The sequence below is a fragment of the Mesocricetus auratus genome, unplaced genomic scaffold (genome assembly GCF_017639785.1).
Source record: "Mesocricetus auratus isolate SY011 unplaced genomic scaffold, BCM_Maur_2.0 Super-Scaffold_100013, whole genome shotgun sequence".
Classification (NCBI taxonomy): domain Eukaryota; kingdom Metazoa; phylum Chordata; class Mammalia; order Rodentia; family Cricetidae; genus Mesocricetus; species Mesocricetus auratus.
The window spans coordinates 34,290,207-34,308,498 of record NW_024429196.1 but is presented as its reverse complement, the minus strand read 5'-3'; the positions used below and the strand labels follow the sequence as shown (position 1 = coordinate 34,308,498).

General features: G+C 37.6%; 1 protein-coding gene across 5 annotated transcripts in view; it reads left to right on the top strand.

Annotated features, from left to right (window-relative positions):
* The window catches only part of Wdr37 (WD repeat domain 37), a 66,690-nt gene that overhangs the window by 18,603 nt on the left and 29,795 nt on the right, over window positions 1-18,292 (top strand). For 4 of the 5 annotated variants that reach the window (XM_013114649.3, XM_013114646.3, XM_013114647.3 and 1 more), the window contains 7 exons: window positions 2,913-3,009; window positions 5,863-5,958; window positions 6,253-6,317; window positions 9,888-10,023; window positions 11,466-11,537; window positions 14,793-14,837; window positions 16,709-16,785. In XM_013114649.3, the coding sequence (XP_012970103.1) occupies window positions 2,913-3,009; window positions 5,863-5,958; window positions 6,253-6,317; window positions 9,888-10,023; window positions 11,466-11,537; window positions 14,793-14,837; window positions 16,709-16,785 (588 nt within the window). Of the gene's footprint in view, window positions 1-670; window positions 845-2,912; window positions 3,010-5,862; window positions 5,959-6,252; window positions 6,318-9,887; window positions 10,024-11,465; window positions 11,538-14,792; window positions 14,838-16,708; window positions 16,786-18,292 lie in introns of those variants that run through there. The other variant, XM_040755573.1, reaches the window with a different exon arrangement.

Here is an 18,292-nt window from a genome sequence, read left to right as displayed (position 1 = left end):
GTGGTTGTAACCAAGTGCCATAAACTATGTGGCTTAGACAACATAATTTATTTTTTTCATAATTTTGGAGGATGAAAGCCAAGATCAAGGTGTGGTAGGACCTCCTAAGGCCTTTCTTGTAGCTTGTAGGTGACTGCCACCTTCTTGCATCCTTGTGGTCTTTCCCCTTTGTGTGTTTTCCTTAACTCTTGTGAGGTTACTAGCCATAATTAGTTAGGATCACCATTATGACTGTATTTCAGTAAAGATTTTGACTTATTATAGTCACATTAGGGATATTCAGGTTTGAGACACTGAGAGAGTAAAACTGTAGCTGTGTGGTAGGATTTCTTTGATGATGGAAATCTTATCACCTTTGATAAAGATGCCCCAAGGTCAGTGTAATATGTAAGCAGTTAAACAGGGTTGGTATGATTTAGTACTTAAAATGTAGATTAAATAAGAATATAATTACATTGACATTTAAATATTTCATATGTAGCTGGTGGTTACTAATTGGACAGTATAGGTAAACAATCTAACATGAGGTTTTTGATTTACATTTCAAGCAGTGAAAATTCTACTTTGTTTGTTGGCATATTCTAAATTTGTTCTCAGTGTTGTCTTCCATTGTGATGTAGTATAAGGTGGTAATTGTATCTCATAGTAGGCATTTCGAAGGTCATTCATAGGTCTTTCACCTGAGCAGCCTAGACCTGTGTACCATCTACTGGCTCTCTGAGTTTCCAATGTTAGCTAGACAGTTTGTTTACTGAAGTTATTTGGAGTGAAACTGACCAGCATGATTGGCTGTGATTGGCTGCTGTGAAGAAAGCGCTAAGTGTTTGATACTGCAGCTGGCATGGTAGGTATAAAGTGGACTGCTGTGGGAAGGTAGAGATGTGCTTACTGTCAGTAGTCTTGATTTACAGGAGTAATCACTTCAGACAATGTTTAGCAGTGTTCTTTTGGTTATTAAGGAATAGTTTCATAAAGAAGGTAAAGGTTGATTGCCATGATACTGTATTAGGTTAATGTTCTATCTTAATTTGTAAGTGTGAAGTTTTTTAGATGTTAGGATTACCAGTTCTGCCAGATTCAGTGTTTAAGGTAGTATGTATATATTTAAAATAGTTTACAAACTTTATGTGAGAACATGTGATTATTGAAAAACTCAAATGTTCACTGTTTCCTAAAATTTATAGTACTAAGAAGTTAACCTGAGGTGGAATTTACTAAAAATTGTGGTTATGGATATTTTTAAATTTGCAACTTACCAGGTCTCAACAATTGTTATTGTATATAAACGTGTAAAGTCACTTGAAGATTATACTGATATATATATTTTTTTGGTTTTACGAGACAGGGTTTCTCTGTATTGTTTTGGAGGCCGTCGGTCCAGCCTGGCCTCGAACTCACAGAGATCCGCCTGCCTCTGCCTCCCGAGTGCTGGGATTAAAGGCATGCGCCACCACCACCCAGCTTGAAGATTATACTGATATTACTCGAATATTGGAACATTAATATAGATGTATTTGAGGATTTTATTTTTGAAAATACTTCTTGTGGGCAAGGGTGGGGCACACATACAATTATGTAGATAGTGCCCTTGTGGAGATTAGAATAGAAAATAGACATCAGATAGTCTTCTATTTATTAGTAGTGTTCAGGAAAAATAAATTTGGTGAACTTACTTTGGTGTCTTAGAAGCTATTCATTTGTTTAACTTGGAAATATGTTGGAGACATTGCTTCCTGTTGTCTTCACTTTACCTTTTAGATAGAGACTGGAAGTGGGAGGGGGAAATTTGCAAAGGCACGAAGGATGTGCCCTACTTTATATGTTCACTGGCCTACTAGATATTTTGTTCTTGTACGCAAGGTTTCTCCCCCCCCCCCCCCCCTTCATAATAGTCTTAGTTAAAGAGTTATAGGAAGTCTCTAGTTTGTTTTGGTTGAAGTACAATGGATCTAATTAGGTAATGAGGCAGATCTCTCATTTAGTGTATTGTCCATTGAAATAGTATGTATGTATGTATGTATGTATTTATAAATAGCATGTGGTAGAGCCTAAAGGCTGTTTGTAACATAGCTTCACTTTTGGGAATGACTTTGCTTTTCTATGAATTTGGAAATTTTTGAGTAAAGTAAGCTTATGTTCCTTCTGTGTCAGTGCAAAACAGAGCTTTTCCTCCAAAGAGAAAAAGTTTATTCCAAGTCAGATATGTATGACCAAGGCTCAGGAACACAAATTATGTTCACCTGAACAGCCAGTTCTAGTGTGGAAGAGGGTACAAGACCTCTTGAGTCATATAACAGAAGAATGACATACATCAGTGCACTGGCCAGTTACATTGTTGGGGACATCTGGTAGGCAGAGTTCAGCAGAGCCTTTCTGTGGGTTTCAGATGTTCTGACATCCTAAGCTTTAAGGTTGGTGGATGCTTGAGGTGTGCCAAGCGCATTCCAGAAGGTTTACGTAGCCCTTAGGATGTTTGGTCAGCTACAGAAGTTGATGGTAAATGGCTGTTAAGGAGAACTAAAGGTAGTCCCAGGTCATGTGGGTTCTCAGTCTGAATTCTTACAGTCATGATATTCTGGTTTGTCAGTCAGTCTTTACGGAAATGTTGGCTCTTAAATCTTGTATTCCTCTAGGAATACATTTTGATTATCATTTCCTTTGTAGAAACTTGAATCTCAAAAAAATGTGAGTGTTGGGGATTGAACCCAACGTGCATGCTAAGTACATGCTCTCAATGAGCTATGTGCCTAGCTAAATTTTAAATTCTTTAAATCTTCAATTTCATAAGCAATAAAATATATGATGCTATAAGGTAACAGTTTAAGATGGTAATGCACTTTGAAAAAAATATATATTGTTGCCTGGTATTAAAGTGATTATTTCATCCATTTAAAAAAAATTGTCTTGTACAGGATTCCAAACTGCCTTCCTCAGTCCGAAGTACATTGCTGGAACTGTTTGGTCAGATAGAAAGAGAATTTGAAAATCTTTACATCGAAAACTTAGAATGTGAGTATCTCCTATCAGCGTATTTAAAACATGATTACCTCTACATAGAATCTTAGAGAATAATATTTGTGGGTTGAGATTCATCACTCTATTATTTTCTATTTTGTTGTTAAACATGCTGACTTAAACATATTAGTGGGGCTGGGAGGTGGTTCAGCCGTTAAGAGCCCTGGCTGCTCTTCCAGAAGTCCTGGGTTCAATTCTGAGCACCCACATGACTGTTCATAACAGTTTGTAATTTCAGTTTCAGGAGATCTGATGCCCTCTTCTGTTGTATACAAATATACACATGCAGGCAAAATACCCATACACATAAAAAAGATTATCTTCTGGTTTGGTGGGCCTAGCATGATTCTTGCCAGGATGTTGTCAAATCCTGGCAGAGTTGTCTTCCTTTCTGGAGCCTGTAGGGACAAACATCTGCTTATTTTATGGTAACAGAATGCAGTCAGTTGTGCTTTTAGGAGAGGCCCCTTCATCACTCTTTGGCTAATATGCCTATCTCCTTTGCTGATGTGATGGTTTCTCTTGTTTCCTCTCTGACTTGCCTTTCTATCTGTTCCAGTCCTAAGGATGTATGACTTGATACTCCAGGGTGACCTCCCTACTTGTAGAACCCCTGAACTTGTAGGCTGACATGGTTAATAGGTTATAGGGCTGGGCCCTGAGAATCTTTGAGGGAGGCATCAGACTGACCAATCAAAATTATCCTTTTACACAAAATGAATGGACTTCATTTTTATAAATTTTTTGTTTGGTTTTCAAGGCAGGATTTCTCTGTGTTACATATCTGACTTTCCTGTAGCTCACTCTGTAGACCAGGCTGGCCTTGAACTCAGAGATCCGCCTGTCTCTGCCTTCCAAGTACTGGGATTAAAGATATTTGCCGCCACCACCAGGAGCATTTCATTTTTCATATAAATAAGTATACCATAAATTATATAAACTTTAGTATATCATCTGAAAATTTCCTAAAACATGCTGTCTGTCTGTCTGAGCCAAAGGGAGATTATATATTATATATATGTAATATATCTTACACTCACACACACACACACACAATATATATATATACATATGTAAATATATATATATATATATGTAAATATATATATATATATATATATATATATATATATATATATATATATATATATAAAATGAGTTCCAGGATAGCCAGGACTACACAGAAAGATCCTGTCTCAAAAAAAAAAAATTAGGTACTATGTATAGCATCTGATTTTAAGGATTATTTTTTTAAAGTATCAGAGTCTTAGCAACTGAAATATTTTGGGTGTTTTCACTGTAATTTAAGACATTCACATCACAAAGGATCTCCTCCCCCAGTTAAAATAATAAAAATAAATCTTCAAAAAATTACTAATGTTGGAAGGTACCTTAACTCTATGTTGCCTAGCACTTGGAGGTTTTGGTGGCACCTTGTTACTCATATGGTATAGTCCAAGATTCATTTTTTAAAAGATTTATTTATTTATTGTGTATACAGTGTTTTGGCATGTAGACATGCCAGATGAGGGCATCAAATGTTGTTATAAATGATTGTGAGCTACTATGTGGTTCCTGGGAATTGAACCCAGGACCTCTGGAAGAAGAGCCAGTGCTCAACCTCTCTAGCCCCAATGAATGCTTTCTTTTCTTTGTCTTTCTTTTCTTTTTTTTTTTTTTTTGAGACATGGTTTCTCTAGCTTTGGTGCCTGTCCTGGAACTTGTTCTGTAGACCATGTTGGCATCAAACTCACAAAGATCTGCCTGCTTCAGCCTCCTGGCAAAGTCCCAGTTTCTTAGCTATATGGAGCCTTTTGTTCTCAGCCTGTTCATGACCTAGAGTCCCAGGGAGCTTTTTGGCATCCTGGCAAGCATGTAGACCCTATAGCTGGGTGGACCTGTGTTTAAGTCAGTCCCAGCTATGCCAGCTTAGTATTTGGTGCTTTTAGACCAGTTACTTCCCTGGGCAAGTCTCTTCTCAGTTTCACAGTGTGGATGCCTTAGGTCGCTCGTTTCTGATAGCAAGGAAAATCATATTTTTCTGTATCTTCAATTATTATGTTTCTTGTAATGGTTCATTTTATGTTTCTCTTCCCATATTTATGTTTTTATGAAACTCCCTGTCCTGCATTTCCTATTAATTTTTCATTCTGGAATTTTAAAATCTTTGCTATATATAATCCTCATGTGGGGATTCCCTAGTGTCATAGCAGTAGTTACATATTGTTACTATATTGTTTCCTCAGTTGCAGTATCCACAAGTAAACTATAATCATTTCACTGAATTTAAGACAGTATCAGAGTGATTTTAAGTGCATGAAACCAGCAAAAAGGAAGCTATACTGAAAAAGAATTTGGATATACAGATGTTCTGCCTGTGACCCTGAGAGTAACATCTTCACAGGGTCACAAGAGTGAGCTTTCCTTTATTTATTTTTAAAGATTGACTCTCATGTAGTCTAGACTGGCCTTGAACTTGAAATGTAGCTGAGAATGACCCCGAACTTCTGATTCTCTTGTCTCTACCTTCTAAGTGCTGATATTGGAGGTATCCACACCCAGTATATACGGTGCGTAGATGACACCCAGGCTCTCATGCATGCTGGAGAGCACTCTACCAACGGAGCTTCATCCCCAGCACTTACGTTTTCTTCTTGGAATGGTATCTGGAACGATAACTTGAGTGTTTGGAAACTATAAATTATCACCTTGCTTTTTAGAATATTTTTCACATCTTTTTTTAACAGTCTTAACTCACAACATTCTTATGTAAAATTAGAATCAATGAGTACGTTTGAATGTAAGACCAAAATTTACAATTTAAAAAAAAATGTTTTTAATTTCCAGTGCGCAGAGAAATTGATACTCTTAATGAACGCTTAGCTGGTGAAGGACAAGCGATCGATGGGGCAGAATTGAGTAAGGGCCAGCTCAAAACAAAAGGTAAAATAAATACTTACAAAGTATTGCACGTAGATTACTTACCAAGTGAACTGGGATTTAATGAAGGACACTGGCTCATATGCTCTCTGCTATCAGCCAAACTTGGAATACATAATTCAGATGTAGATCAGATGAGAAAGAGCTTGGATCCCTCTTCCAGTCCTGCGTGTTGTCCCTGTGACATGATGGGGACATAGATCTGAGTTTCCCCTTCTACAACGTAGCTCTACTTTGCGATGCTGTGGTTTTTTTTGAGTTTGAGGGTATTTGATTGTCAATTCTCTGTCTCCACAGCCAGCCACAGTACCAGTCAGCTTTCTCAGAAGCTAAAGACCACCTATAAGGCTTCCACCAGCAAGGTATGCAAGGCACTGGCTCTCGAGCCAGTCATGTGGTGTTTACGGTGTGCAGATGTATACTTTAACTTGCATATTTTCCAGTTAGAAATGTGTAATAGAAAAATGTCTGGTTTCTAAAACAACCGTTGCTAAAAGCCTACAGTATGTAGATCCTTAGATACTAATTTCAGTGAGATCAAAGTATTGTGCATTAGTAATTTTTTTGTCTTTAGAACAATATATTTTGTATTGTTAAATGGCTTGTTAAAAGGTATATGGGTTCAGATGGATAGATAATAGATGACTATATGGAGTGAAATTCTATCTGGGTTAAAGTTACATTTTCATTATTATTTTTCAATTTTCTAAGTATGAGAAGGAAGTGAGGGTATACTTCTGAGGTGTGTAGGGACAGTCAAGGAGTTTTCAAAGAAAGTGCCTAGTACTGACTAGAAATGGCAAGGGTTTAATTGTTTGGAAAGTTATTATATAATAGTATTTTGAGGTAATATACATCTCTAATTTGGAGTAATACATAACTTTGGTGAATGTACACTCTGGGTTGAATATGAGGGGAAAAATTGAAATTTGTACTATTATTGCATAAGTATTACCAGCTTTTTATTCTTCACTGTCTTAGGCTGGCAGTCATTTATTTGGCAGGAATGATGAGGTTACCTGTGGTTAAGAGGGGAACTCTAGCTTTTCTGCCTTCTCTTCTTATTTAACAATTCTTGGTAGTCATTATTTAGAATAGAACATGAGTATTGTTGACATTTTCTAACTGTGTACTTTGATAACATCTGGAGTGTAAATTGCTGTTTCATTGGAGTTTTGTTTGTTGTAGTATCTAATTCACCCTAGTTTTGAAATTCGTAATTAACGCCAGACTTTCTTAAGTATAAAATTATGTTCTTCACTTCTTGTTACGTTATCTTGAATTAAATAGGTTATTCTGATGCTTGCAATTCTGTGTATACAATGTGTGGTCTTAGGATCCAAAACTTTGTGGTTATCTCTGAAATAGAGGAAGATATGCTTATATAGCAGTCCTTTATCATGAGCAGTAAGAACAAGGGTTGGACACAGGTAAGGGCATGCATAATAGTATTTTGCTTTAAAAATATATTAGAACTATTTAACAGCAGACATTTAAGGGTTAGAATATGCCAGAAGCATATTCCTAATGAACTTTACAGCAGTTTGTACACTGTATATACTCATCTTAAAAAAAAGAAACACAATATCTGAAAATTGAAGAAATAATTTGGTAACATTATATTCTGATTTGTATCACAGCATGGATTCTTGGTATTAAAGCTAAGCACGAATGCAACAAGAACATGCTACAGTCTAGATTCATTACTTGCCCTCCTTGTGACTCAGAGCCATGAAAGGCAAGTAGCATGTTTGGTGAGACAGTGGGAGGGAGCACAGAAGTGTATGAAGTAAATAAACCCAGAGAGGTTTTCCTTTCTTGGGCTGCTCATGACTTGCTAATGCTTATGGACTGGGGTTGGGGGAAGACAATCTACCCTGAAAACTACATTAAAGAAACCAGTGGAGATGTTTGCAAATAGTCTTTAGAAAGCATTTTTTGTGTGGGAAAGGGCCTTTCTGACTTATTAAAGTACTTTAGATTTTGTTGTAGTTAAAATGACTTAGGATGATGGAAAAACATCACTCCATTGCTTTATTCTGCTGTTATTCTGTCCAAATAATCCTTCTAAGTAATTCAGTTGTTTCTTTGGGTCTCCTTGTAATTTTGACCAAGTCAGTGTTTTTTGGTTTTTTGTTTTTTAAATTGAGACAGGTCTCTCTTTGTTGTCCTGGCTGCCCTCGAACTCCTTATGTGGATGAGGCTGGCCTAGAACTATCAGAGATTCTCCTGCCTCTCTCCTGCCTCTGCCTTCTGAGCATTGGGATTAAAGGCATGCTCCACCGTGCCTGACTTAAGTCAGGGTTTGTTTTGTTTTTAAGCACTAATGAGCATTATGGAAATGGCATGTGAGGTGGTGTGCCACAGTATTCATGAAAAGCATACTGTCCTGTTTCTGAAGTATACAGTTGTATTCCCATGGTAGAGCCTCTTCCGTTCTACCTCGTGAATGGGGTAGGGAAGAAATGTGGCTCAGTAGTTTCTTCTAATAGCATCCCTTGTACTAGAAATGTTGAGAGATTTGGAGAATGAAATTTATCACAACTTAGGATGGTGGCGAGTTTTATGTGATCTGTAACTTCTTTCTCCCTAAAATGTAATAAATACTATTTGGCATCTTAGTAGTATTTTCTGTAAGCACAAGCTTACATTAGTATAGAGGGATGCTTTTGTTGATTTTAGGAGGGAGACTGGCTTTTAGAAAGATGACAATAATGAGTTTGAGATTTGAACAAGTCATTTTCTATTTTCTGTAAAATTTAAACCAAGTTAAATAGAATTGACTTATATTATTTGTAAAATTTCAGTCTCTTAACTAAGCATTTTGTTTTTGTCTTTACTGTTGGGGATAATCTGAAAGTGTGTACCTAATTAATGTAACAGATTGTGTCTGCATATGTTTATGTAAAAGTAAATTTATATACTTGTCCTAGGCCTTGCAGAATCATTGTTAAAAGCAAGCTGTATGAATCCATTAATTTTTGTTTTTGTTTTTTTGCTTGATTTATAGATTCATTATTTTTATATTTTTTCTGATTTACTTAAAAATTGAAATGTTTTCATTTATCTGAAGCAGTTTCATGACCAAAGCTTAAAGAAATCTTTGCATTTAGTTTCTTCTTTACTTTACAGATTCCGTTATGAGGGAAATGAGAATTGTTATATGTGTCATTATATGGACCAGTATACCTTACTGTGTGTTCCTCATTGTCTGTATCATTTCATGTCTGTTTCCCATTAGAATATGAGCTTCTAAAAGACCTTTGTATCTCTCAGTGCTGTCTCCATCCAGCATGGCACATGGCTTCAAGCAAGTGCTCAATAAACAATCTCTAATAAACCTCCTCATCTGCTACAAGTGTGGTCATTTGATTCCTCTTACAGCATGGGCTTTTTTTGTGTTGATATGTGGTCGGTGTAAAAAGATCAAATTCAGGAAAAAATAGAAATTATTCTGTGAACACATGCTTTAGGGTTAGTAGTTTGGGGTATTTTTTCTCAACTTTTTCATGTCTTTCTCTGTCTGGTCTCTATCTCTCTGATTTTCTTTCTCTCTGTCTCTGTCTTTCTCTCGTCTCTCTGTGTATATATGTGTGCTTTAAAGATGGAGAATTTTGTTTGGTGATTGAGATTTGGGAAGAGTGACTTGCAAGGCCCACTTGTGCCGTTCTTCTGCAGTGAGACGTTATCTTCCTGACTCCTGTGCACTAATGGAGTGGGGAGAATTTTCTGAAGCCTCTGATAAAGAGAGCAGCCTTCTTGTTTGAGGCATCTCAGTTGTATTCATACTTGTGTTATATTCCGTTAGTGTTTCCAGTATCCTGTTAAATTACTTACACGTTTTCAAGACATCTTTTTGCTGTTTTGCCTTTTTTAACATAGAGAAACTTAATTCAGTAAGTGTTTAAAGTGCTGTTTTCTTCCCAATTTAGATTGTTTCCAGCTTTAAGACCACCACCTCAAGGGCCGTCTGCCAGCTTGTGAAGGAGTATATTGGCCACAGGGATGGCATCTGGGATGTCAGTGTTGCAAGGACACAGCCTGTGGTTCTTGGGACAGCGTCTGCCGGTGAGCCAGACACTGTTGCAGCTGGCTTATTGAGATATGATTTTGATTGGCAACTTATGAAAGTGACTTATGGTTAGCAGTGGCAGAGACAAAAGTCTTGGTAGAGTTATTGAAACCAAAGCTTTTGGATCCAGGTGTTGTAGGACCTCAAGTTCCAAGCCAGCATAGGCTGTGATAAAAACCCCTGTCACACTGTCTCTCAGACAAAAATGAAGTGAAGAGAAAAGAAGGAAAAGAAAAGGAAAAACATTTGCCTTGGTGGGGGAGCACCCATTTCTCCTGAGACCTGTAGGCTTCCTTTGCAGTAGTCTTGTGGGTGATGTCACAGTCAAGGCTGTACTCCTGTTTTTGAGGTAATAGATACTTGGCTTCAACTAAGATATATGAGAGTGTCTGATTTGAATGGTAGAAACAATGTAGGTGGGGTAGTTTTTAAATGTTAGATTTTTTTTTTTTGATTGGCTTTGTTCCTGTTCAGGCCAGATGTGCTTCTGATTTGGGGACAGATTTGTAGGCCAGGCTGGCCTTGAACTCATAGAGATCTGCTTACTTCTGCTGCCCAAATGCTGGGATTAAAGGGGTACACCGCTATCACCTGGTCTGGATTCTCATTTTTAAAAGTAAAAGAGACACAAGAAAACCTTGTTAGAGTGTTGAGAGTTTTTCTTTCCTGTTTGTAATTATGTTCGTTCTTAAACATCTTGAATGGTTTGAAAGTATTAGTTAAAAAGAAGAGGAGGTAACGTCTAATATTTCTGAAATTTCCTTTGGATAACTGACTACTATTTCTTCTTAGAAATGTCTTTCATTCTCCCTTTTCCCACTTAATGCTTGTGAAAGGAAAAGGTACAAAGAAATAACCATTATTTCATATAATTTAACTGAATTTGGAGGCTAATTGAATTTGAGAATCACAAGATGTTCTGGAAAGTTCGAATACTAGGATAAGATAATGGAACTGTGATATAAATGACTTCTGTATGCCAGTTTCACACATGATGGCTTCGGTGTAATGGTCCACTAGGATATCAAGTCCAGTTCTGTGGCTTCAGATAAGTCACAACATTTTTCTTAGGATAATTGAATTGTACAAAGCAGTAGATCAAAGTTCAAGAACTGTTTGGGGGACTAGAGAGATGACTCGGTTAAGAACATTGACTGTTCCTCTAGAGACCCAAGATCCAGTTTTGATTTTTGGCACCCACATGGTGGCTCACAACTGTCTTTTAACTCTAGTCCCAGTGGAGCCAGTACCTTCTTCTGTACTTCAAGGGTACTGCATATATAGACATACATACAGGCAAAAATGCCCATGTACATAAGATAAAACTAAATTAATAATACCTATTAGGGTGATGTGGCTATCATTTTTAGAATTTTATTGTATTTTTAAAGAGATTATAAATTAGTGATGGCTAAGTTGTGACTTCTTCATCTTGTAGATCACACGGCTTTGTTGTGGAGCATAGAGACTGGCAAATGTCTTGTCAAATATGCTGGCCATGTGGGCTCAGGTAAGCATGTTTTTCTAAAAGAGCACAATAATCAGAAGCTGTGTTTTTCTGGTTCCTTTTAAAAATTTCTCATAACACCAACTATATTAGTAGAAAGTTTTATACTTGATATAAAATTTTAATATTTTGGCAGTTAGGGGACAGTGTAATGTAGTCAGACTAGATAAACTGTTCTTTACCTTGTATGAGTAATAAAAGGAAAAAGTTTAATGCCTAAGCAGTACTACATGCTTGTGTACATTGTATAACTTTATAATTATTATAAACTGTGTTTTAGAGATTAATGTGTAATACTTCAGTCAGGCAAACTAAAGGATGTTCCCACCAACTGTGTTTGGGTTTATATTTTATATATTTTATAGTAGCTTTCTTTTGCCTCTTCAGTTATACATGGGAATTAACAATGTTTTGATCAAATTTCATTCTTGTACTTTTCTTCCAAACATTTGTAAACAACTTCCATTTAGAATGTCTTCATCCAGTCTCTGTGAAAGGCTGCCCAGCTTTTTATTCCCCTCCTCTGCTAGCTACCACTGTTCCCTTAGTTCCCAAGATGGCTTTGTTATTGGGCACTTACGCCCATGTGTTTGTGTGCGCATGTGCGTGCGTACATGTGATTTTTTTCCTCTACTATGCCTGTGGCCGTCTTGAAGATAGAAATCAACAGGACAAAGGCTAGAACAGAATGTGAATTTAATGATGACACAGTGTCCTTGGGAAGAGATTTGGGCTCACTGTTGCCTCCATTCTCTTACAGAAACTTTTTTTTTGCCAAGTTCATCTGAAGAAAATGAAATTTAAAGAGCCTCACTTTTGAAAGAGTCTTCTTCTTCTTCTTCTTCTTCTTCTTCTTCTTCTTCTTCTTCTTCTTCTTCTTCTTCTTCTTCTTCTTCTCCTCCTCCTCCTCCTCCTCCTCCTCCTCCTCCTCCTCCTCCTCCTCCTCCTCCTCCTCCTCCTCCTCCTCCTCCTCCTCCTCCTCCTCCTCCTCCTCCTCCTCCTCCTCCTCCTTCTTCTTCCTGTCTTCCTACTCCTCCTTCCCCCCTCCTCCTATTCCATCTCCATCTTCTGGTATGTAACATCCCCACTCATTCCTGTCCTGAGTTTTTTTATCCTAAGATTCATTCCTTTGGTATTTATATAGAGTAGAAGCCTCTTTTGTTTTGGGGGTCAGCTTCAGATGGACTCCTACATGTCTTTTAAAACAATAATTCCCCCAGTGGAGAAAAGGTGACAGTTTAGTAACCAAAGAGAGGGACACAGTGTGTCACTTGAGTATATCTCCACTCACATTGGAGTTCAGCTTAGACTCACATTTTTAGATTCAACATCTCCTTAGCTTGTGCAAAGCTACACCCATGGGGAATCCTCATTTAACTCAGTACCTTCCTGACCATCTTGGTGGTCTCTTGTAAGGCTAGGGCTCTGAATTGTAGACCCCTAACTCATCTGTTTCTTAGCATCTTTTATCCCTCAGTTGTTCTTGTTGTTACTTGTCTCTTTTGTCCTTTCTTTCTAGTCTTTCTTAGTTTATACAGTGCCCAGAGTATATCACTAGGGACTCAAAAATCTGATAAAATTTTGTAGAACATGTATTACATTCTCCATGTCATTTTGAAAGAAGATAATTTTATTTTATGTGTATTATTTTTGCCTGAAAACAATCTATATATAACATATGTGCGACTGATACCAAAAGGTAAGAAAAGGGTGTTGATCTCTTGGAACTAGAGTTACAGCATGTGTAAGCAGCCATGTAGATGCTGGGAGCTGAACCTGAGTTCTCTGTAAGAACAGTAAGAGCTCTTAACCACTAAGCTATCTTTCCAGCCCCCTTGCCCCTGACTTACTTTTAAAATACATTTGCTTAATTTTAGCATTATAGCTTATATTTATTACTTATAACAGCAGTTTTCACCAGCTCTTCTATATTATTTGTATTTCAGTATTGAAAGAAAATAGAATCTCTTTTTTAAATGTAGTTTCTTAGTAAAACATAATTTTAAAGACATAGCTAACAAAATTGCACTAATGGATAATTTTTTGAAGTTTGGCAGAATTCCTGCAACAACGTTCTGTCTAAGGGATATTCATTTTTTTTTTTTAAACAAGGCAGGGACATGAAGGTTAGTTCTTCTTAGGGTGAGTTGAATTCAGCTCCCTGGTCAGACTGATGGTGGTTAAATTTTTTTTTTAATATTTATTTGTTATGTATAGTGTTCTGCTTGCATGTATGTCTGCATGCCGGAAGAGAGCACCAGATCTCATTACAGGTGGTTGTGAGCCACCATGTGGTTGCTGGGACTTGAACACTGGACCTCTGGAAGAGCAGCCAGTGCTCTTAACCACTTAGCCATCTTGCCAGCCCCCTGATGATGGTTTTAATCCATTCTAAAACCTGGGATTTCTTTAGGAAAGTCCTGGGTAGATGGGCTTAGTCCTGACTAGTCCCATTAGGCTGGCTCATGCTTGTTTTCTTGCTGGCTGTAGATAGTTCATCTGAATACAAGGAAGGAAAGAGGAAGAGATAGTGGGTACTGGGAGTATCCTCATATGCTTCTTTATTAAGAAAATGAAAGCTTCCTAAGAAAACATTTGCCAGCCAGGCGGTGGTGGCACACGCCTTTAATTCCAGCACTCGGGAGGCAGAGGCAGGTAGATCTCTGAATTCTAGGCCAGCCTGGTCTACAAAAATACAGAGATAACTCTGTCTCAAAGAACTGTTTAGAAGAAGAAGAAGGAAGTGGAGGAGAGGAGGAAAACATTTGCTAAAGCTTACCTTTGAGTAACCCGAATGTGGATAAGAAAATAGGAGGACATTGACCTAATCGACATTTTTGAGTCTGGTTGGAATTCATTTCCGGAATCTCATTTGTTATGGAATAGATCAGGGTTTCTGTAAGCTGGGCAGGGGCAGGGCAAGGCCAGTGGGCAGTGTCTGCACACTGCAGTTTGCTTTTGCTTCATGTCACAATCTCACTTTCTCATATTTTACCTCTAAATTACTTGCCTGTTTATAAAAGTAGATTGTTAATATTCTTGTATATCATCTAGCAAGTTGGTTCATACTTTAATTTTTTTAATTATACCTCAGGTCTAACATACATATTAATTCATAGTTTAATTGAATCAAAGGATCTAATAAACTATCATAGTTTTTTAAAATTTGAAGTTAACTTTGTAATGCGATAGCTAATAAATATTGATAACATGGTTTTGTTATCTTAAACCTGTTCTTGTAATATTTTTATTTTGCAGTAAATTCTATAAAATTTCATCCTTCAGAGCAGTTGGCTCTTACTGGTATGTTGATTTTTTTCTTTCTTGAATACCATAATTAATAATCTTAAGACAGCTATAAATTTTATATTCTTTTCTTAGCACTTTCAGAGTTATCCGTAGTGTTTATGAAAGTTAGACAATCTTTAGTAGATATTTTATGAATTATTTCCATTCCTTTCTAGATAATTTACCTAAGCTGTAGTAACTTTTGTACACCACATCTTAGACTGGCTTTTAAAACCTAGTTTCATTTGCTGTTTTTGGAAGGTAGCCTTTTGTACTGAGGATTATTTCTACAAAATTGTCAGATAGCTGTGGAGTTATGTTTTGGGGTACAGCTGATAATCTTGGAGAGTATGTGTTGACTTTGATGGGCTAGAGGTTGCCATGCTTCTGAAAAAGACCAGTTAGTAGGTACATTTGTCTTTGACAGACCATATGATGTCTGTCCCTGCTCTGTCCTGCTTTTGTAGCATGAAAGTGTGTCTCTGTAGATGAAGAGACATGACTGTTCATTTACAAAAATGGGGAAATGTCTGCCCTTTTCCCATGGACCAGATTCTGCTGAGCCCAGGATAGAGTATACACGTTAAGATGACAAGGGTGCTCTGTGCAGGTGGAAGATTTAAGAAGGAGGAGCCCAATATGAATACTTTTAGTGTGTGCCGAGGTTACTCTTTTGGTCAGAGACTTTTCACATGTGAGAGGGATATAGTGGGGAAGTTACTCTCAATCATTTCCCAGTTCTAGATGATCATAGCCAATATTTATTTTAATACATATCTGAGGAGTTGAAGCGGTGAAGACCCTGAAGGTTTATTTTATGATTGGTAGAGAGGAAAGACACTAGACTACTCGCAGATGGATATGTCTAGATATAAGCCAAAGACTTATAGAGGTGAAACCTAGTGACATCTAAAAAAAGGAGCTAATACCAGCTTTGAGACAGATAAAGGAGAAAAGAAAATTAGACTGCAAATATGTAGTGTTGATTTGAAGAGAAACAGGACAGTCAGTTGATTTTGGCTGTAACAAATTGACTATCAGCTCCTGGTAACTTCTTTAGGTAAGTTTTGTAGCAGTGAAGAGAAGATGGAAAGCAGACCACTTTGGCCAAAGCTGAGAATACCACTCTGGAGTGCCTGTGTGGCTGTTCATTGTCTTCCATTCCTAGTCAGTGCACTTGCTTACAAACTTCTGCTAGAAAGAAGAGGACTAGGAAAGCAACACAAATAAGTAATATTAATTTAACATAATAAGTAATACCAGTCATATTATGAAGTCCTATTAATAGTGAATAGATGGAAATATCATTCCCTTTCCTGAAACATCTCAGACTGTTATAGTCAAAAGTGTAATCCAATAGAATATTTATTACATAGATTACAAAATAAAATCTCTTCATTTTTTTCTTTTTTTTAATATATATTTTTTATTTTTAAATTTAAATTAGAAACAAGGTTGCTTCACATGTCAATTCCAGGTCCCTCTCCATTTCCCTCCCCTCCTCCTGTGCCCTCCCACCAGCCCCCGCAATATCCCCTCATTTCCCCAGGGAGGGTGAGGCCCTACATGGGGGTGTCCATAGTCTGTCATTTCATCCAGGGCAGGGCCTAGCCCCTCCCCCTCTTCATGTTTTTCTTAACCTTCAAAGTTTTTCTAAGATGAAAGGGGAAATACTTTCTTTAGTAATTGTAATCTAATTTTGTACACACATTCTATTCTTAATAGCATTGTACAGTCTGAAGTCGCTATTTAAATAAAATATATTTACTTTACTAAATGATCACTAAGTTAGAAAAGCATGATTGATGTCTGGCCACAGTGTAGGAAAGAGCACATTTTATGCATGTTCTGCCCAGTGGATAATCTTCCCCCATTTGTCTCTTCAGCTTCTGGAGATCAGACTGCTCATATTTGGAGATACGTGATACAGCTTCCAACACCTCAGCCTGTTGCCGACACTAGTGTAAGCATATTTAGTTACTCTGACAGTTTACTGTTGGTGTGCTCCTGTAGTAGGACCCTGGATATTTGGAAATTTTAGAATAAACTGATGGTATCTGGTATGGTTGGATGTGACTTAATTGACCTACATCTTAAATGATTAGTGTAGGTGTGAACTGTGGATTTAATCAGCCACCTCAGCAGATGCCAGCAATAGAGACAAGAGTTATACTGCTGTGGGTAAAGGAACAGAACAAGGATGAGATGGAGGAAGACTATCAGAGCACTGGAGTTCTCTTAAGCACCAGAAAATGGAACTGTCCTCTGGACAGGGGAGCAAGAATCTGAAAGTGATTTGGAACGTGCTAAGACCACAGGCCTGAGGTTGACTTTTCCTTGTTTTCAAAGGGTGGGCTTCTTGGTTTATCATTCTTCCTGCCTCTCTGCTTTATTTTCTCCTTTCCGTCTCTTTTCTTTTTAACAGACATGATTTCACTCTAACCCAACCCAAGCTGTCCTTGAATTTGCCTTCCTCCTTGGCCTCCCTAGGGATTATAAGCATGAGCCAGTATGTGTGGCCTCTCTTTGGTTTTGGCCATGGGGATTAGGGGACAGGGTGCCACAGCCCAGTGCCATAGCAGGGGTGGGGCTGTCCAGCTAATTGTCATGGTGAGGAAGCTACCTTAGTGGTTCTAAAAGCTAAAGAATGGCACCTAAGAGAATTATTGTGGAGACTTAAGATCTAATGGAATTTGCTGTTTTTGAGTTGGGGTTTGTTTGAAACCTGTGTTTCTTCCCTCTTCTTTTGCTTCCTTTTGGAATAGAATTGCTTGTGCTGTACTTCTGCAGTATTGTATTTTGGATAAATATAACTTGTTTGTTTTCTGTGGTCTATAGCTAGTTAAGAATTTTACCTAGAGATAAATTGTACCTTGATTCTCATGTCGACCTCCCAACTTAGATGATATTTTTGTTAAAACTGTACTTTCGTGTTAATGTTAGAATGAATTGATGTTTTAGGATAGAATAAATGTATTTTCTAGTGTAAGAAGGCTCTGTAATTTGGAGGCCCAGGGTTAGAATGTTATGGATTGGATATTTATGTCACTCACGAATTTGTATGCTAATGTGGCTTTAATTGGAGGTAATATCTTTTTTTTTTACATTTACAAAACTAGCATTTTTTCTTCCTTTTTTTATTTGTTAGAAACAATCTTGTTTCACATGTCAATCCCAGTTCCCTCTCCTTCCCTTTCTCTCCTGCCCCCCCACCAGGCCCCCCAGATCCCCACCCAATCTCCACTCCAGTCCCCAGGGAGGGTGAGGCCCTCCATGATGGATCTCCAGTCTGTCATTTATCTGGGGCAGGACCTAGGCCTTCCCCCAAGAGTCCAGGTTGAGAGAGCATTCCTCATTGTGGGAAGGACAGCCAAAGTCCATTTGTATTCCAGGGATAATTACTACCCATGGCCCCATAGATTACCTAGGTGGAGTAATAACTTTAAGAAAGTAGTTCATGTTAAATGAGA